Source organism: Phaenicophaeus curvirostris, chromosome 2 (genome assembly GCF_032191515.1).
Source record: "Phaenicophaeus curvirostris isolate KB17595 chromosome 2, BPBGC_Pcur_1.0, whole genome shotgun sequence".
NCBI classification, from domain to species: Eukaryota; Metazoa; Chordata; class Aves; order Cuculiformes; family Cuculidae; genus Phaenicophaeus; species Phaenicophaeus curvirostris.
Window position 1 is genome coordinate 91,046,160 of NC_091393.1, and position 22,876 is coordinate 91,069,035.

At 39.4% G+C, this 22,876-nt stretch overlaps 1 protein-coding gene across 2 annotated transcripts in view; it reads left to right on the top strand.

The window, feature by feature from the left end:
* Positions 1 to 22,876, top strand: part of KCNH1 (potassium voltage-gated channel subfamily H member 1) — a 192,464-nt gene that overhangs the window by 102,813 nt on the left and 66,775 nt on the right. For both annotated transcript variants that reach the window (XM_069852852.1, XM_069852851.1), the window contains exon 10: positions 7,004 to 7,200. In XM_069852852.1, coding sequence (XP_069708953.1) covers positions 7,004 to 7,200 — 197 coding nt within the window. The remainder of the gene's footprint in view (positions 1 to 7,003; positions 7,201 to 22,876) is intronic.

Genomic DNA, 22,876 nt, shown 5'->3' on the forward strand with positions numbered 1-22,876 from the left:
AGCTCCTGACTTCACAAAGAGCAGGCAAAGTGAATGAGATAGGAAGGGAAATCAAGGCAGTAATTTATTGTGAGCAGGGGAAATCATTGCCCTCCGCAAGGACAGGTCGTTATTGCTGCTATCAAAGCTGAAGGGAAGTAACAGAATGTAAATATTACGTAAGTATGAAAGTATGCATTAACAGAATAGCCAGAATGGGAATTGGTAGTCTCAACCTGGCTGCCTTCTTCACCATCAGGAAGAAAGTGCGACGTATCACTTCTTTTCTTTTTTTTTGTGGCAAGGGGTGATGTGCAAAGGGTGCACATAGATTTACTTTCAAGATCACATGTGAATTGAGGATGTGAAACTTGAATGTCCCTGAAATACACATCTTCTGTCATTATTTACAATGCTGTAACATTGGCAAGGTAGGAGACTGTGGTTTTAACATGATATTGTAGGAGAGCTTGTGTGCCATGTTTTGTTTCAGCAGGATATTAAATGCTTCATTGGCTTTGTGTGGAGAAATTCCTGCTGATTTAATTTGATCTAATGGCAATCTTAAAGGAACATTCCAAGAATAATTGTTTGTTTTCATTACAATTGCTTTAGCTTACTCATTTAGCCATAAGCAATTCATTCAGATATAGACACAAGAGGTTTGGTTCAGATTTTGGTGGGACAGATTTGCATCCAGATAGGACAGTGCACACTGCAAGGGCAACTGCACCACAGGGTTGTTTTACTTTAACAGAGGGAAAGTAGCAGTATTATCTGTCTTGAACCTTCTCAGTGGAAAAGCACTGCATCTTCCATAAAATCACGTGAAGATTGCTTCTCAGCAGACTTATAGATCATATAGAATCATAGAACAGTTTGCGTTGGAAGGGACCTTAAAGATCATCTAGTTCCAACCCCCCTGCCATGGGCAGGGACATCCCACTGGATCAGGTAACCCAAGGTGCATCCAACCTGGCCTTAAACACCTCCAGGGATGGGGCATCCACAACTTCCCTGTATTCAAGCAATAGCTATAACATAAAGCCTATTTCTAATAACTTGGAGGTTATTGCATTTTGAGCCTCTTTATATAGGTTTTTTGGTTAGAGAACTGGCACTGTCCATGCAATGACAAAAGAGATTGAGCTATGTTTTTCCTATTAGTTAACCAATGCAAATAAATTGAAAGACATTTGCAACTCTAGTTATTTAAGCTGGCAACTTCTGTGTCTTCTCAGTTTGTACAAACTGGCCTCATATTTATAACATTTTTTACAGTAACCATTAAAAAGCAAATAAGGATAGATGATTCAGATTCTGGTGAAGCCTTCTAGGTTTTTATGAATAAGTCTGGTAGGGCCCAGGTGACGTATTAAAACTCTTCCCATCACAGTAAGTCAAGCAGTAAAATATAATCCATGCTCTATTACAGGAGACAAATAAACACATTAATTATAATAATAATAGAAATCTTAGATGTAACTAATTCATGTTGTTGCTACTCATCCCATGTTCTAAAAGTTTTTAGTTTTTCTGTACAGTAATGTGCTTCAACAGTGAAAATTGATGCAGTTGTATAGTAAACTGTCAGCAAAATGTTGCCAAGCTGTGTTTTAAAACGTGAACAGCTACACAGTTTTTCTATTCATGTATCAGGCAAATCTCTTGAAGTGCAATTTCAGTGCATTACCATTATAACAGTCCTCTTGGTTTCTGTGGCACTGATACTCTGGCTTTTTTGTCTTAAGGTCTTAGTAAAGGAAAAGAGTAATTAAAACCCTCTAGTTAATAAAAAATAGTATATTCCCTGCATTGCAGTTGGTCATTCACTTCTCATTACGTGTCTCGGTTTTCACTTGAGAAATCTTAAGAAAATCCAAAGCAGCAAATCACTTCCATGCATCATCTCCTGCCAGCTGTACTGTGTTGGAGGACAAAACTACAGACTATTCAGTGGCTGTCAAGTTGTGTAATTTATTTGTGGGATGGGTACTGAATACTCTACCTTGATGCCAAATGGTAGCACTGTTTTTTTCTGGCTCGTAGGTATTCATTTCCTTAAACCGATGCAGCAAGAAGAAAAATTATTTCATTGAATCTTCCTTCCCTCTGTGAAATGGGAAAATTTAACTTGGATGCCTTACTCGGATATGGAAGAGAGGAATGGGAAAGATTTTCAGTTGAAGCCAAATAGATGAGTGGTGATCACAGTGGGGGTTTGACCAGAGTCTCACATCATTGACTTTGAACAGCAGGGGTGAATACACTGTCCTTAGTGGAATTATGCTTGAATAGAATTGGTAGGACCCTGTCAGATGGACTAACTTAAGATCCTCTGGTTCTGTTCAAATCTGTTCAGGAGGGAATAAAATAAAAAAAAGGAAAAATAAAATCAGGCCAGGTTTTTGTTTGTTTTTATATTTCAGCATCATTTTAACTGAACAGGCAGTAGAATAAAGACTGACATGGAGAGAATCTGTGTTTGCCTTTACAGCAGTTGGTGTCTCCCACTGTTTGGAGGTGGAGAATAAATCTAGAAGTGTAAATCAGTGTGAGTCCTTTGTGGAGCAGTGCTGGGAAACTCACTGCGCAGATGTGAAAGCTGCTGTGGATCAGCATCACAGAAAACAGTATTTGCTGACATCTGACTTCCAGGATATGCTTGGTGCTGTGTGGCTGCTGAGGTACCATCAAGCAGTGTTTGGTCATTCTAGCTTATCTTTGGGTCCGCTGAGACTATGTCTTATCACAGTTCTTTTATGAAAGAATCTTCTGAGCCAGATTCTGGTGTTGGCTGCTGTAACAACTATTATTATTGATTTGAGAATGATTCTGATATGAATATTTTGTCTGATGTATTGAAAATGTATGGATTGGTGTGAATCCCATCAAAGTCAATACTGACATGGGAGACCTTCAGCACACAAATTCTTAGCCTCATCTTCTCACCCAGCTCCTATTATAGTATCGCACCAAAACTGCACCACTACTCTCAGATACTCTGAGTCAGAAGAACTAAGTATTTCACATTGTGGTATAATTTTTTAGAGTAGGGTGGAATATTTTCTGTTTCAGAGCTCTTCAGTACTTTCTCTTTGTAGGAGTAAAGAAACTAAGTGCTGTTCTGGTAGGCACATCAAAGGAATACAGCTGCAAACCATGAGTGTGGTCCTGACCTCAAACGTAATCAGCAAACCACTTGGCTAAGTTGCAATAGTCAAATCTTCATTACTGTTCTGCTTTCAGGAGACTGAGTGGATGTGGCTTGACCTTTTGCTTGACTCAGTCTGAATTTGCAGTGGTAGCAGAGAAATCCTCTATTTAAGATGAATAGCAAATTTGATATGGAGAAAAGATTTAGAAGGAATAAATATGGAAACAGAAGGTGCTGGGTTTAGTAAAGAGTTCTTCAGTAGTTAAGATCTGGGGACTTGTTAATATAAATAAAACAAACAAGCAAGCATAAAAGGCAGAAAACTGTTGGCCTTCTAATGCATACTGAGTTGATGGTAGAAAAGGTCCTCAGCCCACAAATCCAGCAGGGAATATAAGTGATTGATGGTAAAAGCTTAGATCATCCACTTTAAGTGTGATTGACAGATACTGGTCCTGGCAAATGCCTGGAATTCAGCAAGCTGGGAATGAGGAATGCAAAGTACTGACAAACAAATGACCATCTGCATTTCTCTAGTTGTTTAATCGTTCTTCAGAGGTAAGGTGAAATACATAAAGCCTGGAGTTACATGTAAAAAGATGCTTTTGACTAGGGTTCTGTAATGCAGCCATTAGACTTTGCCAACCACCTTCTGACACACTTAGAAGTCTGGATTTACTCTTCTTGCTTTAAAATTACAGGTGTTTTTGATTAAACACCCACTTGACCTGCCCTTTTGGGTTTTTTTTTTTCTCCTTCATCCTTTTTCCTGAGTGCTTGATCTTACATTATGGAGAACATATACATGAAGGGAGATGTATGCAGTATTTGTCTATGAATGTCAGACATTAGTTTGTCGTGCTAAAAAACCTTTGTTTGTTACTTTGGAATGTATAATTTAGAAAATGCACTTGACAAAACAAAGCTGTACAATGACTGCACGTGTACCATGCTTTGGAAATTGAACTGTAATGTAGGATTGATTTTTTACTAGATCACTGGCTGTTAACTCAATTAATTTTAAGGAAATTGTTAATGATGGAAAACAGTACAACTTCTTTTAGCCTGGTTTGTTTCTTAAAAATTGAGTCTTCTGTGGTCTGACTCAGTTTATGATTCATGTGTTGCTTTCTCTTTGGTTTGGCTCAGTGGGCTCCCGACGGATGTAGCTCCTTCATGTGCTGCTCTTGCCACCAATGGGAAGTGGCTCCCTGGGGTGGCAGAAAACTACAGGAGGGGGAGGTTGTGGGGAGTTGGAATTAGCAAAGGGAAACTGGGGTTGCTGCCATAGGTGAAAAACACAGTTGTTTTTCTGTGTTATGTGACAAGCAGAATGAAATTTTTAAGAGTAAGACATAACTAACTTCTGCTGCCTGTTGTTTCCTATGTAGGCGAAGCAGCACCATACTGTTTGTACTCGCATTGGCATTGCACTAATTATTCTTTATGCTACAGTAGGGCAGAAAAAGAATTATTGTAATTTTAAGGTAGGGAAACTTGTCTGGCAAGATGTTAATAAATAAGCTTAGAAACAAGCTAGATTTGCTCTCCCTTATGCTTGGACTACAGGCTCTAACTGTTGCTTATCAGCAATGGCACATTTCTATACTTGATAGATTCCTGAGCGTTAATTAAAACAGTTGTTTAGCTAATTGCCTGGAAGATTGTGAGTAAAAGCATGTTTATTCCAAAGGCAAACAATTCACTTTTAGCCAGTGAAGCATATCAGATTTTATGGTGCATAAAAATTGTTTCACTTCAATTTTGAATATATTGTGTGTGTATGTCTAAGAGCCTTGTAGATGATGATCTGTTTTAGGTGCATGGAAGCTTTTTTCTTAGGCCATTTCTAATGTATCTACTGAAAATTGTATGTTTAAATAATTGAAAATGTGAGAAGTCATTGTCATTAAAATAAAAAGTTGCTTGATTCACTGGGCTATTGGACTATCACCATGTTTATAGATGTGCAGCCTTCGTAGTATTCCTGGATGTTGGTGGTGTCCAATGTAAAGATGCTAGAGGTGGAAGAAATTGTATCATTATGATGTCTTTGCCTAACTTTGTGGGGAAAAAAATCTGCTTATGGAACAAGTGGTTTCAGTGTACAAATGCATTTAAAATGGAAGTACAGTCTATGCTCCTCCGGAGTGTTCATGGACTAAACTGGTCCCTGGCAGGTCAACTGCATAGGGCTTTTGTATAAAACTAGGAGCACAGTGTGACCCACAGTTTATTGCACTACAGCGTGGCTGGCTTACCATTAGGCCTGATAGCTTCTCCTCAAAGAGAAAATGCTTATCATCTAATGGAAGAGGTTATGTAATGGTGGAAGTACAGCTCAAGGGCTGAAATTGGAGTTCTGGCTTTAATTTAGAAGTTTTCTTGACTTCTTTACTCATGATAGTTCTCATGACTTTCACATAGACTTTCATACGTGACCATTTAAGGATTGAAATCTAAAAGGGCCAGGGTGAAGTTGGTAAACTAATATATATTTTGATGCTTTGGCTTTAAGAATTGCTACAGGCAAAGTATTACTTGTAAGACAAGGAGCCATCTGGTCCATCCCTACCACAACTTTATAGACATTAGGCATGTATTTCTTGTTTGCCTGAAAAAAGATGTGCAGTGGTGGTATGAAACAGCAGAAATTTAAGAGGAAAATACCATTATAAACAAGAAGAGCGTAGTTTTTTGTTATGAAGTTAACAACTGAATGGTTGGACTCGATGATCCGGTGGGTCTCTTCCAACCTGGTTATTCTATGATTCTATGATTCTTATCTTGTTAACATTATATGTCAGGGGGGAAAAAAAAGTCCATTCCTCTGTAAAGGAGCTTGTAACTTTCTTGTAAACGCTCCCTTTTGTACGTAGTCTGAGCTGGGGTATGACCAGTGAAATCCTGACTGGGGGTTACTCCTCAGGCACATTTTGGTATAGTTGCCCTGCATTATGGTGCCCAGACTGGCACAAATGCCCTCATTGCAGTATTTCTCAGCAGAGGTTTCACTGGTTGCTGCATGCTCACAGAGGCAGGCACGTGGGAAGATTGTAAGGAAACGGCCATGTCACACATTCTTCCAATGTGTGACAGCTAAATATTCGTGCCTTGTCAATATTATCTTGATGGTAACTAATGTGTTCTCTTCTTGGTTCGGACAATATTTTTATGTTAAAGCTCCACTGTATTGTACAGGGCCACGCACGCACAACTACTGAAAGATGTTGTTGAGATTCTTAACAACTGCGAAGCATTAGAGCCACTGGAACTGAGAGATCTGCTCTCTGTACTGTTGAGAGAGACTTTTCTGGTGATGATCTAGTGAACTAGGGCAAACTTTCTTTAATACTCATGTATAGTAGTGTTTAGTGATATCCTGTAACTGCACTGAGGTGTGGTACAAGGTGATCTTATTGGCACAGAGGTGGGTGATTGTCAGCCAGATGAAGAAAACTAAGCAACAGAGATATAAGAAACAAATCCTTTGCGTGGCAGTTAAAAGAAGAAAGGACGAAAGCAGTTGCTTTTAATTAAGCTCTTTTAAAGGAATCAGAAGATAACATGAACCAAGAATGAATTGTTGCTCTTGATTTTTAGAGAAAAATCTATACTAGTATTTGAAGAGGACTTGTCACATGAAACACTTTTCAATTGTGGTTTATTCTAATGATTTTTTTCTGGGCTGTTGTAATTAACAAAAAGATAGTGGAAAAGCTTATCAATGGAATATTTCAAAGATATTTTTTTCCACACAGATTTTTCTTTTTGACCACCTTGACTTGAGAAATGAGATGTGTGTTTTTTTATAATTTTGATGGAAATAGTACTGTTATTGAAAGCAATGCTGCTACTTTTCTCTAGGCAAAGGAGATGTTTTTGGTGATGTCTTCTGGAAGGAGTCTACCCTCGCCCAGTCCTGTGCTAATGTAAGGGCTTTGACTTACTGTGATCTTCATGTGATTAAGAGAGATGCCTTGCAGAAAGTGCTGGAGTTCTATACAGCCTTTTCACACTCCTTCTCCAGAAATCTCATTTTGACCTACAACTTGCGAAAAAGGGTAAGTAGCTTTGATTTTTAACATATGCCATATAAATGATTACTGTTAAGGACTGTCTGTATCAAAAACCTGAATGGACTAAATTCTGGCATTCTTTGTAGCCTCTCTTATAAGAAGGTTTTTCAAAGCTTGCCTAGAAGACACTGCTAAGATGTAGAGTAAAAAGGCCATAAGTATTTGTTCCAGTGCTAGTTTTACAGGGAGCTGGGCTGTGTATATGTGAAAGTCTTTTATGTTTCTTTGAAGTGTACAGATTCCAACATATTTATGAACTGTCATGCACTTGTGATAAACAACGTTCACTACTTTCTGCACCTTTAGTTTGTAAAACAGCTAAAAAGATGTTAGAGGTGTTGTCTGGAGTTACAAAGAAAGTGGGAGCAAAAGTATGAAATCTAATATATAGTATCAATCACATTTTGGAATTACTTTGCTTATCTACAATGTTTCCATTTTCTTACCCTTGATTTTTTGGCTCTTTTCATATTTCCTGTGTCCCAGTTCAAGTTACTTTGTCAAATGTGAATTATCATAACCTAATATCCCGTTTTAAATTCTCTGTGTAATCTTCAGCGAACCATCTGTAGAATTTTATTAAAACTGTAGTAGATATAATTCAATTGGTATGATTTTATGATGCAGTGTAGAAGACAGTAATATTATATTGAAAATAAATCTATTAGAGCTCCTATAGTCACTTTAAAATATGATGATATAAAGATACTTGAGATAAGCTAAATGTCTCATAGGAGACATTTTTTGTTCCTAAAAAGATCTCCATGGTAACTTCCAGGTGCTGAGTAAATCCAAAATAATTACACCTGAAGAACAGAAACCATTTCATCTTTGAAGTCTGTTTTGTAAAATTGGACTTTAAGCCTAGAGTATCGATTTTTTAACTTTTTTTTTTTACTTAGAGTTAGCATACTAAAATTAAAATACTGTGGTCATGTTTCCTATCTGCATATGTTATCAATATCAAAGAATTCAGCTTTTCAAGTATTGGGCAAACAAGAATGTGCTATCCACGTTTTGGTCAAAAAAGTCAAAGGTCTAGTAGAAAATCAGTGTAATTAAAAACTAAGAAGCAGATTTATACTGGAGGATTTCCTTATAGGAATTTTTTTTCAAATTACACTGACTTCGTGAGAGACAAGGAGAAGATGTACAGCTGCAAGAAGATTAAGAGAGATATCCTGTTTAAAAACTAAGCATAAAAAGCAGCTACTTACCTGGTGTTAATCAATGTAAGAAATAAGAGACATGAAAGAATTTGATATTCAGATTACCTAAAGCACTGGCATATTTTAAAAGAACACTCTGGGTAATGCAGTAAGATGGTCTAAGAATATATAACTACTTTTCTCTTTTTTTTCAACATCAGTAGAAAAAATGAACTTTGAGGCACAGAAGGACCAACTCTTGTAAAGCTCACAGTAATGCTAGCAGAGTCCCATCATTTTGTATTTGTTCTGAGCCAAAAGTTCCAGTTTTAGAATTGAATGCCTACTCCAGAAATGACACTTTCACTCCATATTCATTGGTGTAGCTTTTTCAAGACCAGGTTAAAAGCACTTTTTAATCATAATATTGTAATTGCTGTGCTGTCAATTTTCTGTACAAAATGTTCCTAATAAAAGTTACATTTTATGATAGCAATTTCCATCCAGTTATTCAAATAACTGGATTTTAATTGAGTTGCAGTCAGCAGAAAAGTGGCGTTGATTGATAATGAAAGTGAGAGTTTGATGATTTGAGGTTTACAGACTGCAATTGTTTTTATTTTATTGAAAGAAGGCTGCAATCAGAATACAAATGTTAGATAATGTAAATAATAAATGCTTTTGGAAATGCATAGAAGGTACAATACTTTAGAGTTTGGAGAGAATGCACATTATAAGTCAACTTTTTAGTTTGGAAATTAATCAGGTTTAAATAAGGGACCTGTAAAGGTCCATTCCAGCCAAAAGCATTTTATGATATGTGAATCTTTTATAGAAATAGCTCCCCAGCGTGTCACTTCTAACACTTCTCCTGATCTATTTCTGCAAATGGAATTTTGTAGAATTCAGATGAACCAGTACTTTCTGTGAGTTACGTTTGTGATGCATTGCATATCCTTTGGTATATAAATGCCAGGATTACACTTTTCATTTCAATAAATAGTTTCATCTCTGGCTCTGGAAGTGTTCAACTAGTTGAAATGTTAGATACTGTGTATTCATCCCAGATATATTCATACAGATTCTAAATACATGAAAAAGCAGCTTTGGGGATTTTTTTTTTTTGCCTGAAGGATCTTATGGGTATATTTTTAGACTTGGTTTTTCCTCTTAGGTGTCCCCATCTCCAGGGATGTGTATGCCTTCACTTGGCCATGGTGCTGAGTCTCGCTGCATAGTGCAAGGTGTGTTCTAGCCAAGATTTGCTCAGCTTAAGTGAGCCTTAGCATTGGCCCACTCTTTTACTGTGTTCACATATTCCTTGGCTGCTGGGTGTCCTCCAGTGATGCTTTCTCTCATGGAGATGGGGCTCCCTGTCTGCGACACTCTGGTGCCAGTGAGCAGCGCTGACTTTACAGATGTCCCCCACACTTACTGCAGGCTGAATCCACTTGCTAATGACTGTGACAGAAATAAACAGACATGTAGGCTCATTGTAAGGTACCCAAATCAATTAGTCTTGACCTTAGCTAACTCTTGAGCTAGATTTAGGCAGAGGAAAAAGCATTCTTCCCTCCACTCCATGTGCTACTCTTCCTATTAGTCTGGAACGTACTTTGAGCTGAGCTGGGAGGGCAGGAGCCTGTGTGTCCCCTTTATGCGTCCCTAAAACAAGGCAGCAGTTGTGAAATGCTACTGCCTGTGACATCTGAGGACTTCATGGCCAAGGGAGACTCTTCCAGTGCTCTGTCCTGGCATGCTGTGACTGTCTGTGTCAGTGCTATGAAAACAGTTTTCTTTCACTCACCTTCTCAACAAACAGTGGTGAAATATCCTGTTTTCTAAAACTGTCAGTTCACTGTCAAGTGACTCCCTGAGCAGTTTCCTCAAGCAACTGAAATCCCTCCTGAAGTTATTAGCTGTCTGGTTACCTCTGTCTGGAGCTCAGACTTAGGAAACTTTATGTTTTGCTAAAGGGGAAGAAAAAGAAGACCTTTAATTAACTCTTTCTGCTGCCAGTCATTGAGATTTTCATCTAACTGGAAGCAGGGGGAATATCAGCTGCTGCATCTGTCTGCCGGTATCTTAAGAAAGTGGAACCGCAGTCTGTGGCTGCAGGTGGCTATGTGTCACATTCAAGGGCTTTTCAAGCTGAAAGGAAGCTGACATAGGATTTCTCAGCATACTTCCTGCTGTAACGATGTTGTGAAATTAGAGCAGGTTAACTTGACATTCTTACCTGAATTTGGAACCTCAGAGAGGAACCAGAGTGCAGACACTGGGGGTGTGTAGGATGGTAGAGTGACACTTACCTTTACAGAGGGTGTAGTAGGTGAAAGGGAAATATTGCTGCATTGGAGGGCAGCAGGATTCACAGTCTGCATGGAGGTCTGTTTTTCCCCAACAAATATTTAAACACTTCTCAGTTTACAGCCTGGGCCTCGTAGCTCCAGATTAGCTGAAGTGTAAGAAGAGACAAGCTTGCATGCTAGCTACTTGTCATTGTCTCTTGCTTGTGATGAGGTGCAAGTTTGCTGGTACCTTCTTTAGGAATGTGTTGGGCCTTTGGCAGCATTTTCAAGTGTTCTGGTATTAGCAGTTGCTTCTTTCCATGTGTGTGAGCCTTGTGACCAATATTAACTTACAGTGGATGGTACCACAGTGTATTTACTCAGTTCATTCTACTGCAGCCATAAATGATCTTATAGCTCAAATGATTGCACATGCTGCATAAAAGAGAAAATTCTTATACATAATTTAATATGCTGAGCTTTCTCTACTAAGCCATTTTGTCTGGATAGAGATTAAATGACTAATTCTCAATGCTTTGGAGTATCATGATAGAAAGTGCAAGTAGTTTTTCCAGAATTTGAAATTTGTGTCCTGGAATAAAGGGACAAATGCGGTAGGGTGTAGATATGTTATTTGGGATTTACTGAGACTGAAAGAAATGGCAAAAAACCACTCTGCATTTTCACAAAGCAGGCGTGATTTAGTGATTTAAGCCAAAGCTCCTAGTCAGAACATATTTCTTGAGAGATCAGTGATTGCAAGAGTAGTCTGTCTTCCTGCTGGTATAAGATTGCTCTCTTTTGTACATGTAGTGTTGTGTTTATTCTATGCGGTTCCGACTGTGCCAGTGGACAGAGCTCTCACCAACTCTTTCTAAAAGCTGTTCTAAAATATAATTGTGTTTTCCTCTTCAGCATTATCTTCACCATTCTTCTTTTTATACTGTAAGCTCTAACTAGACAGAGAACCTCTCTCAGATCAAATGTTCAAGCCAGAAGTGCTTCAAGCTTTGATTTTAAATCTATGGGGGGCTGGCAGCAGGTTGTTGTCAGAGAGGTAATCCATGGCCTTCTATCTTGCCTTTCCACATGACAAGTTTTCCAAATCTTTTTCATTATATAGGTTCAAAACGGTATCCAAGAATTCTTTCTGAGATGGAAGGCTGAATTGCTGGAAGATTTTAACAAAGGTTTCTTAAAGTGAGAAGAGTGAAAGGTTTTAATTTTAGAATATTAGCCCATTTGATGATGGATTTTAATATGGCCAACAATTTTGTCTACAGACAAATAGTTTACACTTTTGTAGAGATGTGTATGTATGATAGAGGGCATAATTAAGAAGCTGTAAGACAATGTGGTGCGTTGACCTTGGATGTTTGCCAGGAGCCCACCAAGCCACTCAATCACTGTCTCTTCTCAGCAGGACAGGGGGAGAAAAGTAGGAGTAAAAGTTCATGGGTTGAGATACAGATGAGGAGATCGCTTACCAATTACAGTCGTGGGCAAAACAAACTTGACTTAGGGAAATTAATTTAATTTATTACCAGTTAAGCAGAGCAGGATGACAGCAAATAAGAGAAAATCCAAAAAACACCTTCCCCCTAACCATTCTTTCTTCCCAGGCTCAAATTCAATCCCAACTCTTCTTCCTCCTCTCCATGAGTAGTGAAGGGAGTTGGAGAATGGGGTGGCTGTCAGTTCATAGTGCTTGGTCTCTGTCGCTCCTTCTTCCTCACGCTCTTCCTGTGTTCCATCATGGGCTCCCTTCTCATGGGAGACAGTCCTTCACAAATTTGTCTGGTATGAGTCCTTCCCATGGGTAGCAGTTCTTCATGAACTGCTCCAGCATGGGTCCTTTTCACAGCACACAGTCCTTCGGGAACAAACTGCTCTATTATGGGTCCCATAACAGGCCCTACCAGAAGACCTGCTCCTGCAGGTCCTCCCTTCAGCAGGCTGCAGGGTGGATATTGGCTCCACTGTGGGTCTCCAGGAGCTGTAGGGGAACTGCTGCATTACTATGGTTATCACTGTGGTCTTTACCAGGGACTGCAGGGATATCTCTGCTCCAGCACTTGAAACACCTCTTCCCACTCCTCCTTCACTGACCTTGATGTCTTCATAGTTGTTTCTCTCACATATTATCACTTCTTTCAGCTGCTGTTCTGCAGTGTTTTTTACCCTCCCTTAAACATGTTATCACAGAGGTGCTGCTAACATTGTTGATTGGCTCAGTTTTGGCTGGCGTTGGGTCTGTCTTGGAGCTGACTGCAACTAGCTCTGTACAACATGGGGACACCTTCTGGTGCCTTGTCACAGAAGCCAGCCCTGCAGTCCCCCTGCTACCAAATCCTTACTATGTAAACCCAATACAGGTAACAAAAGTGTTCTGTTGCTGATACATGATACATTTTCATGTTTATTTTAGCTGTTACTTAGATTAAACTATGTGGGTAAGTTGCAAAATAAAATGTTCTCAATGGTTTAGTGTTTGATAGGAATGGTTGGACTCGATGATCCAGTGGGTCTTTTCCAACCTGGTGATTCTATGATTCTATGATTTCATGAATTCATCATCATCAAATGAGATGTCTTCTCTTACTATGAAGAATGAGCATTTTTTCATACATTTGGATGCTGTAGTATAATGTCTGTAAAATGGTTATAAAGAAATAACTTAAAAGACCATGCAAACCAAAATGTGTATTCCCCTAAAGGAATATTAAGTTGCTGAAATTCTGATAGGTAATTCACTAGTGATCAATAGGTGCTAATAACCGTCAATAAAATAAATTGATGTAAGAGCTGGTAAGAGTGAATTTGGAATTACAATTCATCTGAAAATGTAAGAATATGATTCTTTTATGAAGCTGATGCTAAAACCATAACTGCCTTGAAGTACTTTCGCTAAGAAAATATTTCCTGTTCTGTGTTATCAGAGATTTATAGGTTTTTCCACACTGGTTACTAAATACTTAATGATCATTTGCTTTTTCATCACTGAATTAGAAATTAAATTTGTACAGACTCAATTTATAAAATTTTATCTATTTCCCAATGTGTTTTCTAAGTGTAGAAAACTCTGTCAATGTTATGTCAATGGAAGATATTCCAATTGTATGTTGATACTTGGGAAAAAGATGTGGCAAATGGAACAAGCTCTGTTCATCCTGAAGTTGAGGTTCATGAGCACTTCATTCATTAATCCAGAGACAGAGTTGATATTTTGTCTGTTTTAGCACACTTTGAGTAGACCTACTTGAATTGTTTTTGAAAGGGTTCTTTTCCCAATGACCCATAAAATACTCAGCCTTAAATATAAAAGAAAAAAAAAATCTGAGCTTTTCAATGTCTGTAGAGTCTTCATAAAGTCTTTCCATATATGGTGGAGCTATTCCAAGTAGATGAAAAATACAGTTAACAGGGCTGATGGTGAATTAAAGTAAGAATTGTTTTCAGACGATTTTAATCCTTAAAAAAATAGCTAACATGCACATTGTGCTTTTTAAAAACTATTTTCAGATAAGTAATAAAAGGGTTTTCTCTCATTTTTGACACACACAACCACCCACGTCATCTTGTTTATCCCAACACAAGAAAATGCATTACTTTGATTTTTAACCTCCTGCACCCACATAAACTAAAGCATAGAAATAATTTTAGTATAGATAAAGGTTACTTAGTGTGAATGAGGATTTCCTAGAATAGCCCCCCTAAGCCTTTCTGAAATAGAAAATAATTTCCTAGTAAGTAGGGAAATTCTGAATGCTGGCCCACCACCAGAGACACAAGACGATCAACAGTGTAACTGCTCTTATTAAGTCTAGTACTCTGGTCTTCATTGTGAAAACAGTACAACACTCACTAGTATTTTTATAATAGGAAGGATCAGTCCTTAGTTTAAACTTGTTTTTCTTACTCTTGTGTTGACTTAGATAAATAGGAGTGTAAAATGGATACACAAGGGAGGCTGAAAAGGAGCCTTTCTATGAAGTTTATTATTCTCATTTTCAATATGTGTATTATGCATTACCACCTGCTCACAGTTCAGTGTACGGAGGTACATTAAACTGCTTTTGGACCATGCTGGTGAAGAGGAAGGGGACATTCTGTGGGAATCCAAAGGCTTCCTACCCTTTCTTTCCAGTCTTGAGGTCTGTCTTCTACTGCTTACAGTGACCAAGTGGACATAGTTTAAAAAACTCTGATTTAAAATATAAAAGATATTTTTATTGGTGCCTGTCATCCCTGTGTGTGTGTGTGTGTGTGTGTGTGTATATATAAATAAAATGACTGGCCTACTGCTGTATCTCTCAAGTAATTGAAACATTATACACTTTTTCTAATGTGCAGATGCTGCTGCCTAGGCTTTTTTTGCCTGTGTGCTCCACATTTTATCATACATTATAACTGCACTAATTATATCAATGCTTTGGTAACTTCTATGCCCTGGTGATTGTATTTGCTGATACACCATGATGTTTCATGCACTGTGAAGCATTACTGACCAAGCAAAAGACAGACCAGTGACCTAATACCCTCCTCTATTAATTATTTTTAACTCTAAAAGTGATCTCTGATGTCTGTGGTCTGGGAAGCAGTCGACTCTAGGACAAACTCTTACTAAAAGGAGTGATTTTCTGGCGTAACAGCTTTGATCTTCTGGTCTTCTCTAAGTTCACTAAAAGCCAGTTTATAGGACTGCAAATCCAAACACAACCCATTCAAGGCACTCTGTGAAGGAGAAAGAATGTAGATAGCTGTGCAATATGAAAGCTGAGTTACAATGGCAAACCTATATCAAGCTTTATAATCCAAGTGATCAGATTAGTCCTTTCTTCAGGACTCCAACGAAAGCTGAAAAAACTACCCCCTATTAAAAAAAAAATCAAATTCTGGAGGTTACTGCTAATGTTGTGTAAAGACTTTGTGATCCCTGCTCCAGACCAAACCTTCTACAAGTCCTCTGTTTTCTTGCTTAAATATTGAGGACTTTACTGTAACTGTGAGTTCTTGGACAGAGAGACAAAGGAGGTCCTTTTCCTCGTTGCATACCTCAGCCACATCTCCGCAGCTTCTCCAGGGGTTCTAATTGACATGCATTATAATGGGCATGAAACAAGTAGCTGACCTTAAAAGTGACATGTGCTGCTAAGATTTTGTGTGAAACAAAGCAATCTCCCAGCTCGATTTATGAACACTGGGCGGTGCCCCAGTATTTGTGTCAAACTGTCCTGCATCTTTAGACAACTGTATCCAACCTTGAGAATTAGCCTTCTCATTTCCTTTGAACAAGCACGGTGCTGGGGGAATACGGCCAGAAGTGTACCACATTTCTTAGTCTCCAGCCTGCTGCAAGAGTGACACAGCTAGTGTGGTGTCTAATGTCAACCTGCTTTACAGGCTGCTGCCCATTCTCGCGTGACATTGAAGTATTTGATTGCTGGATGTAAAGTGGAGTAACTACTAGGTGTGGCCTTTTGAAAGTTGTGGAGTTTGAAATCCAGTAAGCTTTACCGTCATGGGAATGAACCAATTGCAAACAAAACTTGATAGGGCACGTTGCCAATCACTTGCTATGCCCATATCTACTGCCTGTTGCTGCAGCTAAAGTCAAGCGGTAATGAGAGCGTTTTGTTGGTCTGTGGCTCATTATAAGGACTTATTGAAATACTTTGAGTATAGGATCATGAATCAGCTCCTCTTGCTTTGGTATTAGTGCTGCAGCAGGCAACTGGGGTTTTCTTCAAACTTCCTCAAAAGGAAATGCATTATCATGTCAAACACTATTTGGATTTAGATTTTCAAATAGAAATGTGATACCTGACAGTGATATAAAATGTCAAAGTGCTATGCAAATGAACGTAGTAAGCATTTTTAGAGTATTTTTTCTAAATTAGCAGACTGCAGAGGGGACTTGCACTCAGCTCCGCTTGAAAACACGGTCAGTATTCTCCTTGTTATTGTTGTTTTTTTTTTTTGTGTCCTCATTCATTTTCTCTTTCTACTTATTACTTTCAAAATGTGATGTGAAGTTCAGTATCTTTTGTGAGGGCATTTATATCTACATATTCTGAGTTCAGTAATACCTCCCACAACTGAAGCAGGAACATACAGTGGTAGGCTACCCTGAGTATACTCAGTGTCCAAAAACCTGCCCATAGAGGACTTGGAGTGTGAATAGTGTTATCCACAAACAACTGTACAGCTGGGCAGGAAGCGATCTTAATAAACCACAGGTCCAAATCCAATCATTTCTCTATGCAGCTGTGAGACTGCATAATGTTTTCAACAGCTTTTTATGAGAAGCTAAGTCTGATAAATGCATTTTTAATTAGTACAGCATTATGAATGTAAAAACCTGACACTCAATTAAAGTAATATTTGAGATTCAAATACTACGTGCTTTTGTTCCCTTATACTTAGATGGTGCTTCGTTTTGTCACCATTTTGTGGGGTCTTTTCCAAATATGGAAAGGAAAACACTCGACACGTGCCTTGTCCCAAATCCTTTTGACTTTGGCAAACCACATCTATAACAGGTCCCCAGCATGTGTCCCCAGGAGCCGTGCAGCCAGCCCACCTGGCCTTTTCTTGCAATTCATCTACAGATACTCTGCCGTCATCTTAAAATTAAAAAGAATGTGGTTCTGCCATGCTGATAAACTTCACGTTAGGCCATTTCTCCCATATGCCCTGTAATAAGTATACCACACAACAACATTATTTTAGCATTCATTTACACAGCTGACATCAGAATATCCAAGAAAATTTCTGCCAAAATAATTTTGTAACATATTGGATTATTTACTTTGTAAACTGCCCTAAGCATTGTCTTTGTGTGGAAAATCAAAATTATGTGCCCTTTTTTGAAATACTTTTTTCCTTTTTTACTTAAAAAAAACCCCAGTCCTAAACAAGAACCCCACAAAAACCTCAGGATGTTACCCTTTAAAAAGAGCTAACAGTATACCTAGGTTGACCTGAATAAATAGATCTGTCTCTCCAGTCTTCAAGATTGATTTTTGGGTTTTTGTACAAAAGTTGAATAAATCATATAAACTGCATCACTCTTTGCCCTGTTGCAGAAGTGAGGCATGTTGCAGTCTTCCTCTAAGTAAGGAGACAGGCAATTTGTTAAATTATTAATTGTTTTCTGAATAACAGGAAAGATGTTGTCTGTAGCCAGTTATTATCTTGATTAATGAAAACAAAATTGCTATTGACTTTCATCACATACTTGATCAGCTAGTTTGCACTAGAAATGAAATAGGAGGATGCTGTAGCCTTTGCCCATGTGAAGATACAAAGCAATAAAAGAGGAAGAAAATCACGTTAGCTCAAACAAGTGGATATTGGCTTTGCTATTAGAACTGTGATATAGTCTAGAAATATACTATTAGCCTTTGATTTCCATTGACTGCATTTTTCAAATTGCTCAAGCAGCACGTCTTGTAGGACTAAAGGTTGTTTGTAAGGGGTAGTTCAGTAGCTTACATGCTTTCAGTGATTATTCTGTGCCATTTCTGGAAGAGGTGATTCACATTTAGTCCAATGACAAATTCATTGGAGTAAATGGAGAAAGTAATAATGAAAAGCTTTTATTTGGGATGTCATTTGGGAACAGTTCTATCCTTTAACATAAAAGCATTATGATGGTCTTTATCGGTAACATTCAAAACTGTAATTTGCTTGTGACAATCAGGTTCATAAATGACCTTCATAATTCATACCCAAACCATCCTGTTACGTAGATGCAGCCCTGAAGGGAGTTTGAACAACTTTTGGCTTCTGGCTTGTAATGTATTTCAGAAATTTCTGACAGTTTGTCTAAAATTTGTTATTGCTTTATTGTTTTTAAGGTATCTAGCGTATTTGTTAGTGATATGAAAACATAACTTCAAAAATACTAAGAGGGTGTTTCTTACTGTGCTCTCTGAAAATCTGTCATGAAATATGGCATATTGCTTGGTTCATCACATTTTCCAGTCAGTAAGATTTTCCAAACGCCATCATTGTCACCACAGAGCTGTTCAGAAAGGCATATTTTGTAGAATTACAAGGCCCCCGCCAGACTACCTTTAATAATATTGTCATTTTCCTACATGTTGGAGTTTCTTTACTGAACGTTTTAAGATATATAAGTGGAGCACTTCATCCAAAGATTTCATATGGGGTTTTATTTCTTTATTTTTCTATAAGACATAGGATAATCTATTGTCCTTATGTGAAGAGAAACTCAAATGGAGAGGGTTAAGTGACTTGCTGGATTGTAAAGTGTTCCTCAGTGATAATGAGGAATGGAACTAGGATTTTCTGGCCATATGCTCTAGACAGTGTAGAAGAACTTTGAAGATCTGCAGCAGGTAGCCATAGCATGTTGAATTAAGCCAGGTGTAGTGGAAGAATACACTTTTATTTTGTGCTATGGTCTTATGAAGCCTTTATATCTGCTCTCTGTCTGAAAGGCAAGCCATACTATGAATAATAAGTATTTAATAGTACATACAAAATATGCTAGAGGAAGCCACTGAGTGAGCAAAAACAAGGACAAGGTTGCTAAGAGAAGACTAGAAAAATGGTACTTGGAACACAAGCTTGTCTGTTTTCCGCTGTTGAATACGGCACGTACAAAGACAACTGCTTAATACATCAGCGAGTTAAACAGAGAAAGAGGCAGGAGAGAAAAGGAGTGGAGCATCTGGTATCTCTCCATGGAGATGAGTGGAAAGAAATGGATAAATGGAGCAGCTGGTCGTGTGATCCACAAGACTATAGGACAGCAGTAAGTGACTGGGGACAGAGGCATTTCATTCTCTTTCAGCGTTTTCTTAGATCAGGTGGACACAATTAAAGCAATACAAGGCAGCCTCAAACTCTCTTATTCATCAGCTTTTCCCCTAGCTGGCCACCAAGGAAACCCCTTCTGATTACATCATTTGGCAGCCTATATGCTACGCCTTCCTTCTGACAGAAGCTGCAATACAGCAATGCTCTCTCGATACCTGTGGAATATTATTAAAGCTACAAACAGTAGGAGATTAAGAAGTCAGGAGCAAATTCTAGTGATTTTACTGCACTTAAGGTGTTTTCTCAGCTATCTGTATGACCTGGTCTCCAAGGTTGCTCTAGTACCCTAGTCTAACCTTACCAACACAGTGCCTTCTAAAAAGTCTGTCCTAAGACCACAGTGGTTCAGGCTGCATCATGTCTTGCTACTGCCACCAAATGTTGTAGAATCAGGGGTACCCAACATGCTTCTTCAAAAGCTGTGTGGCATGGATCTGGAGCCCATCTCTCCCACCGGGCAGGTCGTGCTGCTGTTCCTGTGCCATTGTGATTGTCAAAAGCAATCTCACTTGGTATTTCTATGTGGTAACCTGAATAGTGCATGACTGATCCTGCTCCTCCCATGCGAGCATGAGTGACAAAGGTCCTTTAAGGGCCAGAATAGATAACCTGCATCTTTCAACCCTCCTACCTGAGAGAAACAGCATGTGACCAAGCTGAAGGCTGCTGCTCCACAGTTGCTGGATGCATGCTGAATGTCCGTTTGCCAGACTACCCAGACTCACTTGGCAACTGTGTGTGTACTTGGGATGTGCTGAGCCAGTCTCAGTACACCATGCTGCCTGCCCCTGCCTGAGCGTGCTGTCAGGTCACATTTCCCCTTGAGATTTACTCTGCATGTGTGTTTTTTGCTTTGTTCTGTCCACCGGCAGGTGAGCTCCACACCATATGAGAAGCCTTTGAAAGTGACCTGGGCCAGCCATGTCTGCTCAGACAGCTGATAGACATGCTGTATGAGCTGTGCCATATTGCTGAGTTGTGAGAGCACCTTCCCACAGCCAAGAGCCTGAGGAAGGGAAGAGTAGGGGTGTTCTGCCCCATGTGAACAAACAGGTCTTCTGGGACGAGATCTAGAGGTCAGTGGTGCTTGGTTTTTCAGGTATGGCCCCTGATGGGCGTAGGGACGAACATAAAGAAGGCTGACTTTTCAGAGATCTGGCTTTCTCCTGATTCCGATTTCTTTCTCCACTCTCCTCACTCCATCTGAAGAGATGCTGGCAGGTAGCAGGGCTAGGCAGGATCCCTTCCATAGGACTGTGTTGTGTTACGGGAGTGTGCAAGGTGTGAACAAACAGCGTGCATGTTAAGGCTGGGCTGAGACCAATGGCATGAGGTTTAACAAGGCCAAATGCCGGGTCCTGCACTTGGGGCACAACAACCCTATGCAGTGCTACAGACTAGAAGTCTGTCTAGAAAGCTGCCTGGAGGAGAGGGACCTGGGGGTGTTGGTTGACTGCCGACTGAACATGAGCCAGCAGTGTGCCCAGGTGGCCAAGAAGGCCAATGGCATCTTGGCTTGTATCAGAAACGGTGTGGCCAGCAGGTCCAGGGAGGTTATTCTCCCTCTGTACTCGGCACGGGTGAGACCGTTCCTTGAATCCTGTGTTCAGTTCTGGGCCCCTCACCACAAGAAGGATGTTGATGCTCTGGAGCGAGTCCAGAGGAGAACAATGAAGCTGGTGAGGGGGCTGGCGAACAAGTCTTACGAGGAGTGGCTGCGAGAGCTGGGGTTGTTTAGCCTTGAGAAGAGGAGGCTGAGGGGAGATCTCATTGCTCTCTATAACTACCTGAAAGGAGGTTGTGGAGAGTTGGGTGCTGGGCTCTTCTCCCAAGTGACAGGGGAGAGGATGACAGGGAATGGCCTCAAGCTCCACCAGGGGAGGTTCAGGCTGAACATTAGGAAAAAATTTTTCACAGAAAGGGTCATTGGGCATTGGAACAGGCTGCCCAGGGAGGTGGTTGAGTCATCTTCCCTGGAGGTGTTTAAAAGACGGGTGGATGGGGAGCTGAGGGGCATGGTTTAGTGATTGATAGGCATGGTTGAACTTGATGATCCAGAGGGTCTTTTCCAACCTTGTGATTCTGTGACTCGATCGGCTTAACTGCAAGGGAATGGTGGTATTAATGCACTGAAGAGGTGCAGTGAAGACCAGTTAGAGCCTGCTGGAGATACCAGCTTGGGCAGCAGCAGAGAAGACAACATTCATGCTCCAGCCTCGTGTCATCTTGTATCCACAGTACTCAGAAATGTTCTGAAAGGGCAATGTGACAGTGAATGTTGTTGATTTTACTGTAGGAGTGTCAACTCCAATTGATCTGGAAGAAAATAAGCTTTTTTCAAAGGATTACTGGTCTTCTGAACTATTTGGCAGTTTCTAGCACAAATTGTTCAAACTGTTGCTTTGAAACCCTGCACTGTTTGGTGCAGGATATTTTGGGGTTTATGGAGTTGTACAACAAACAAACAGGTAGGAGTAGTTCTCATGGTTGGGAGACTCCTAAAATGGATCTAACATCAGTGGAGAACGCTTCTCTAAGAATTTTCTGACCCTTCGTTAACTAGGCGTTTCTAGTCCTTTTTGGTTTTGTAAATGCTGAATCAACACTTTCCACGGTCAGTAGGGCAAGAGTGAGCAGATGGGACTAGGGGACTAGGGTGAGAAGAAACCTTTCAGTACAATAACAATAAGCTAAACAAATCACCTTTATAATGGGTGTACTATAAAGGTAACTAATATTAGTCGCTCTTTTGTTCCCACATGCTTATCTTAGGACATTCAAATCATCATTACATTAGAAAGCTTCCATTCTATTTTTTTCTTTAAGGTATAGAAATTGTAACTTGCAGTTTATGTAGAAAGAGGGGAAACAAGAAGAGATTTCAGAAAGTCTTTAATAGCATGATGTTAATTGGTAAAGATTGTTTTGCAATATAAATATTCTTTGTTTACTATTAAAAAGCTTCAATTGCCTTTAGACATCGTAAGTGATTCTGAGAAACAGACAAATGATTTAATTTTTATTTTGTTTTATACTCCAATGAAACAAACAACAGATTTGGAACAAGCTGCTTGCTAGACTTTGGAAATTAAACTGCTCTTTTTATTGGGCACTGGTAAAACATCTCTGCCTTTCCTGATGGCAGACAAGCCTGAAATACATTGACTCATGCTTGTTAGGGTTCCATCAAGCTCCTTTTATTTCCTTGATTATGATTCTAGTGCTGCTGCCCAGGCAGGAACGCTTGCTTTGATTTCCCTTGAAACCTGTGCTTTCCAGAGAATTTGTCCCCCCTACGACTCAGAGTGAGTTACATTGTGAGAGCCCACGTTACAAGACTACGTATTGACAAGTCAAGGCTACCTATGACTT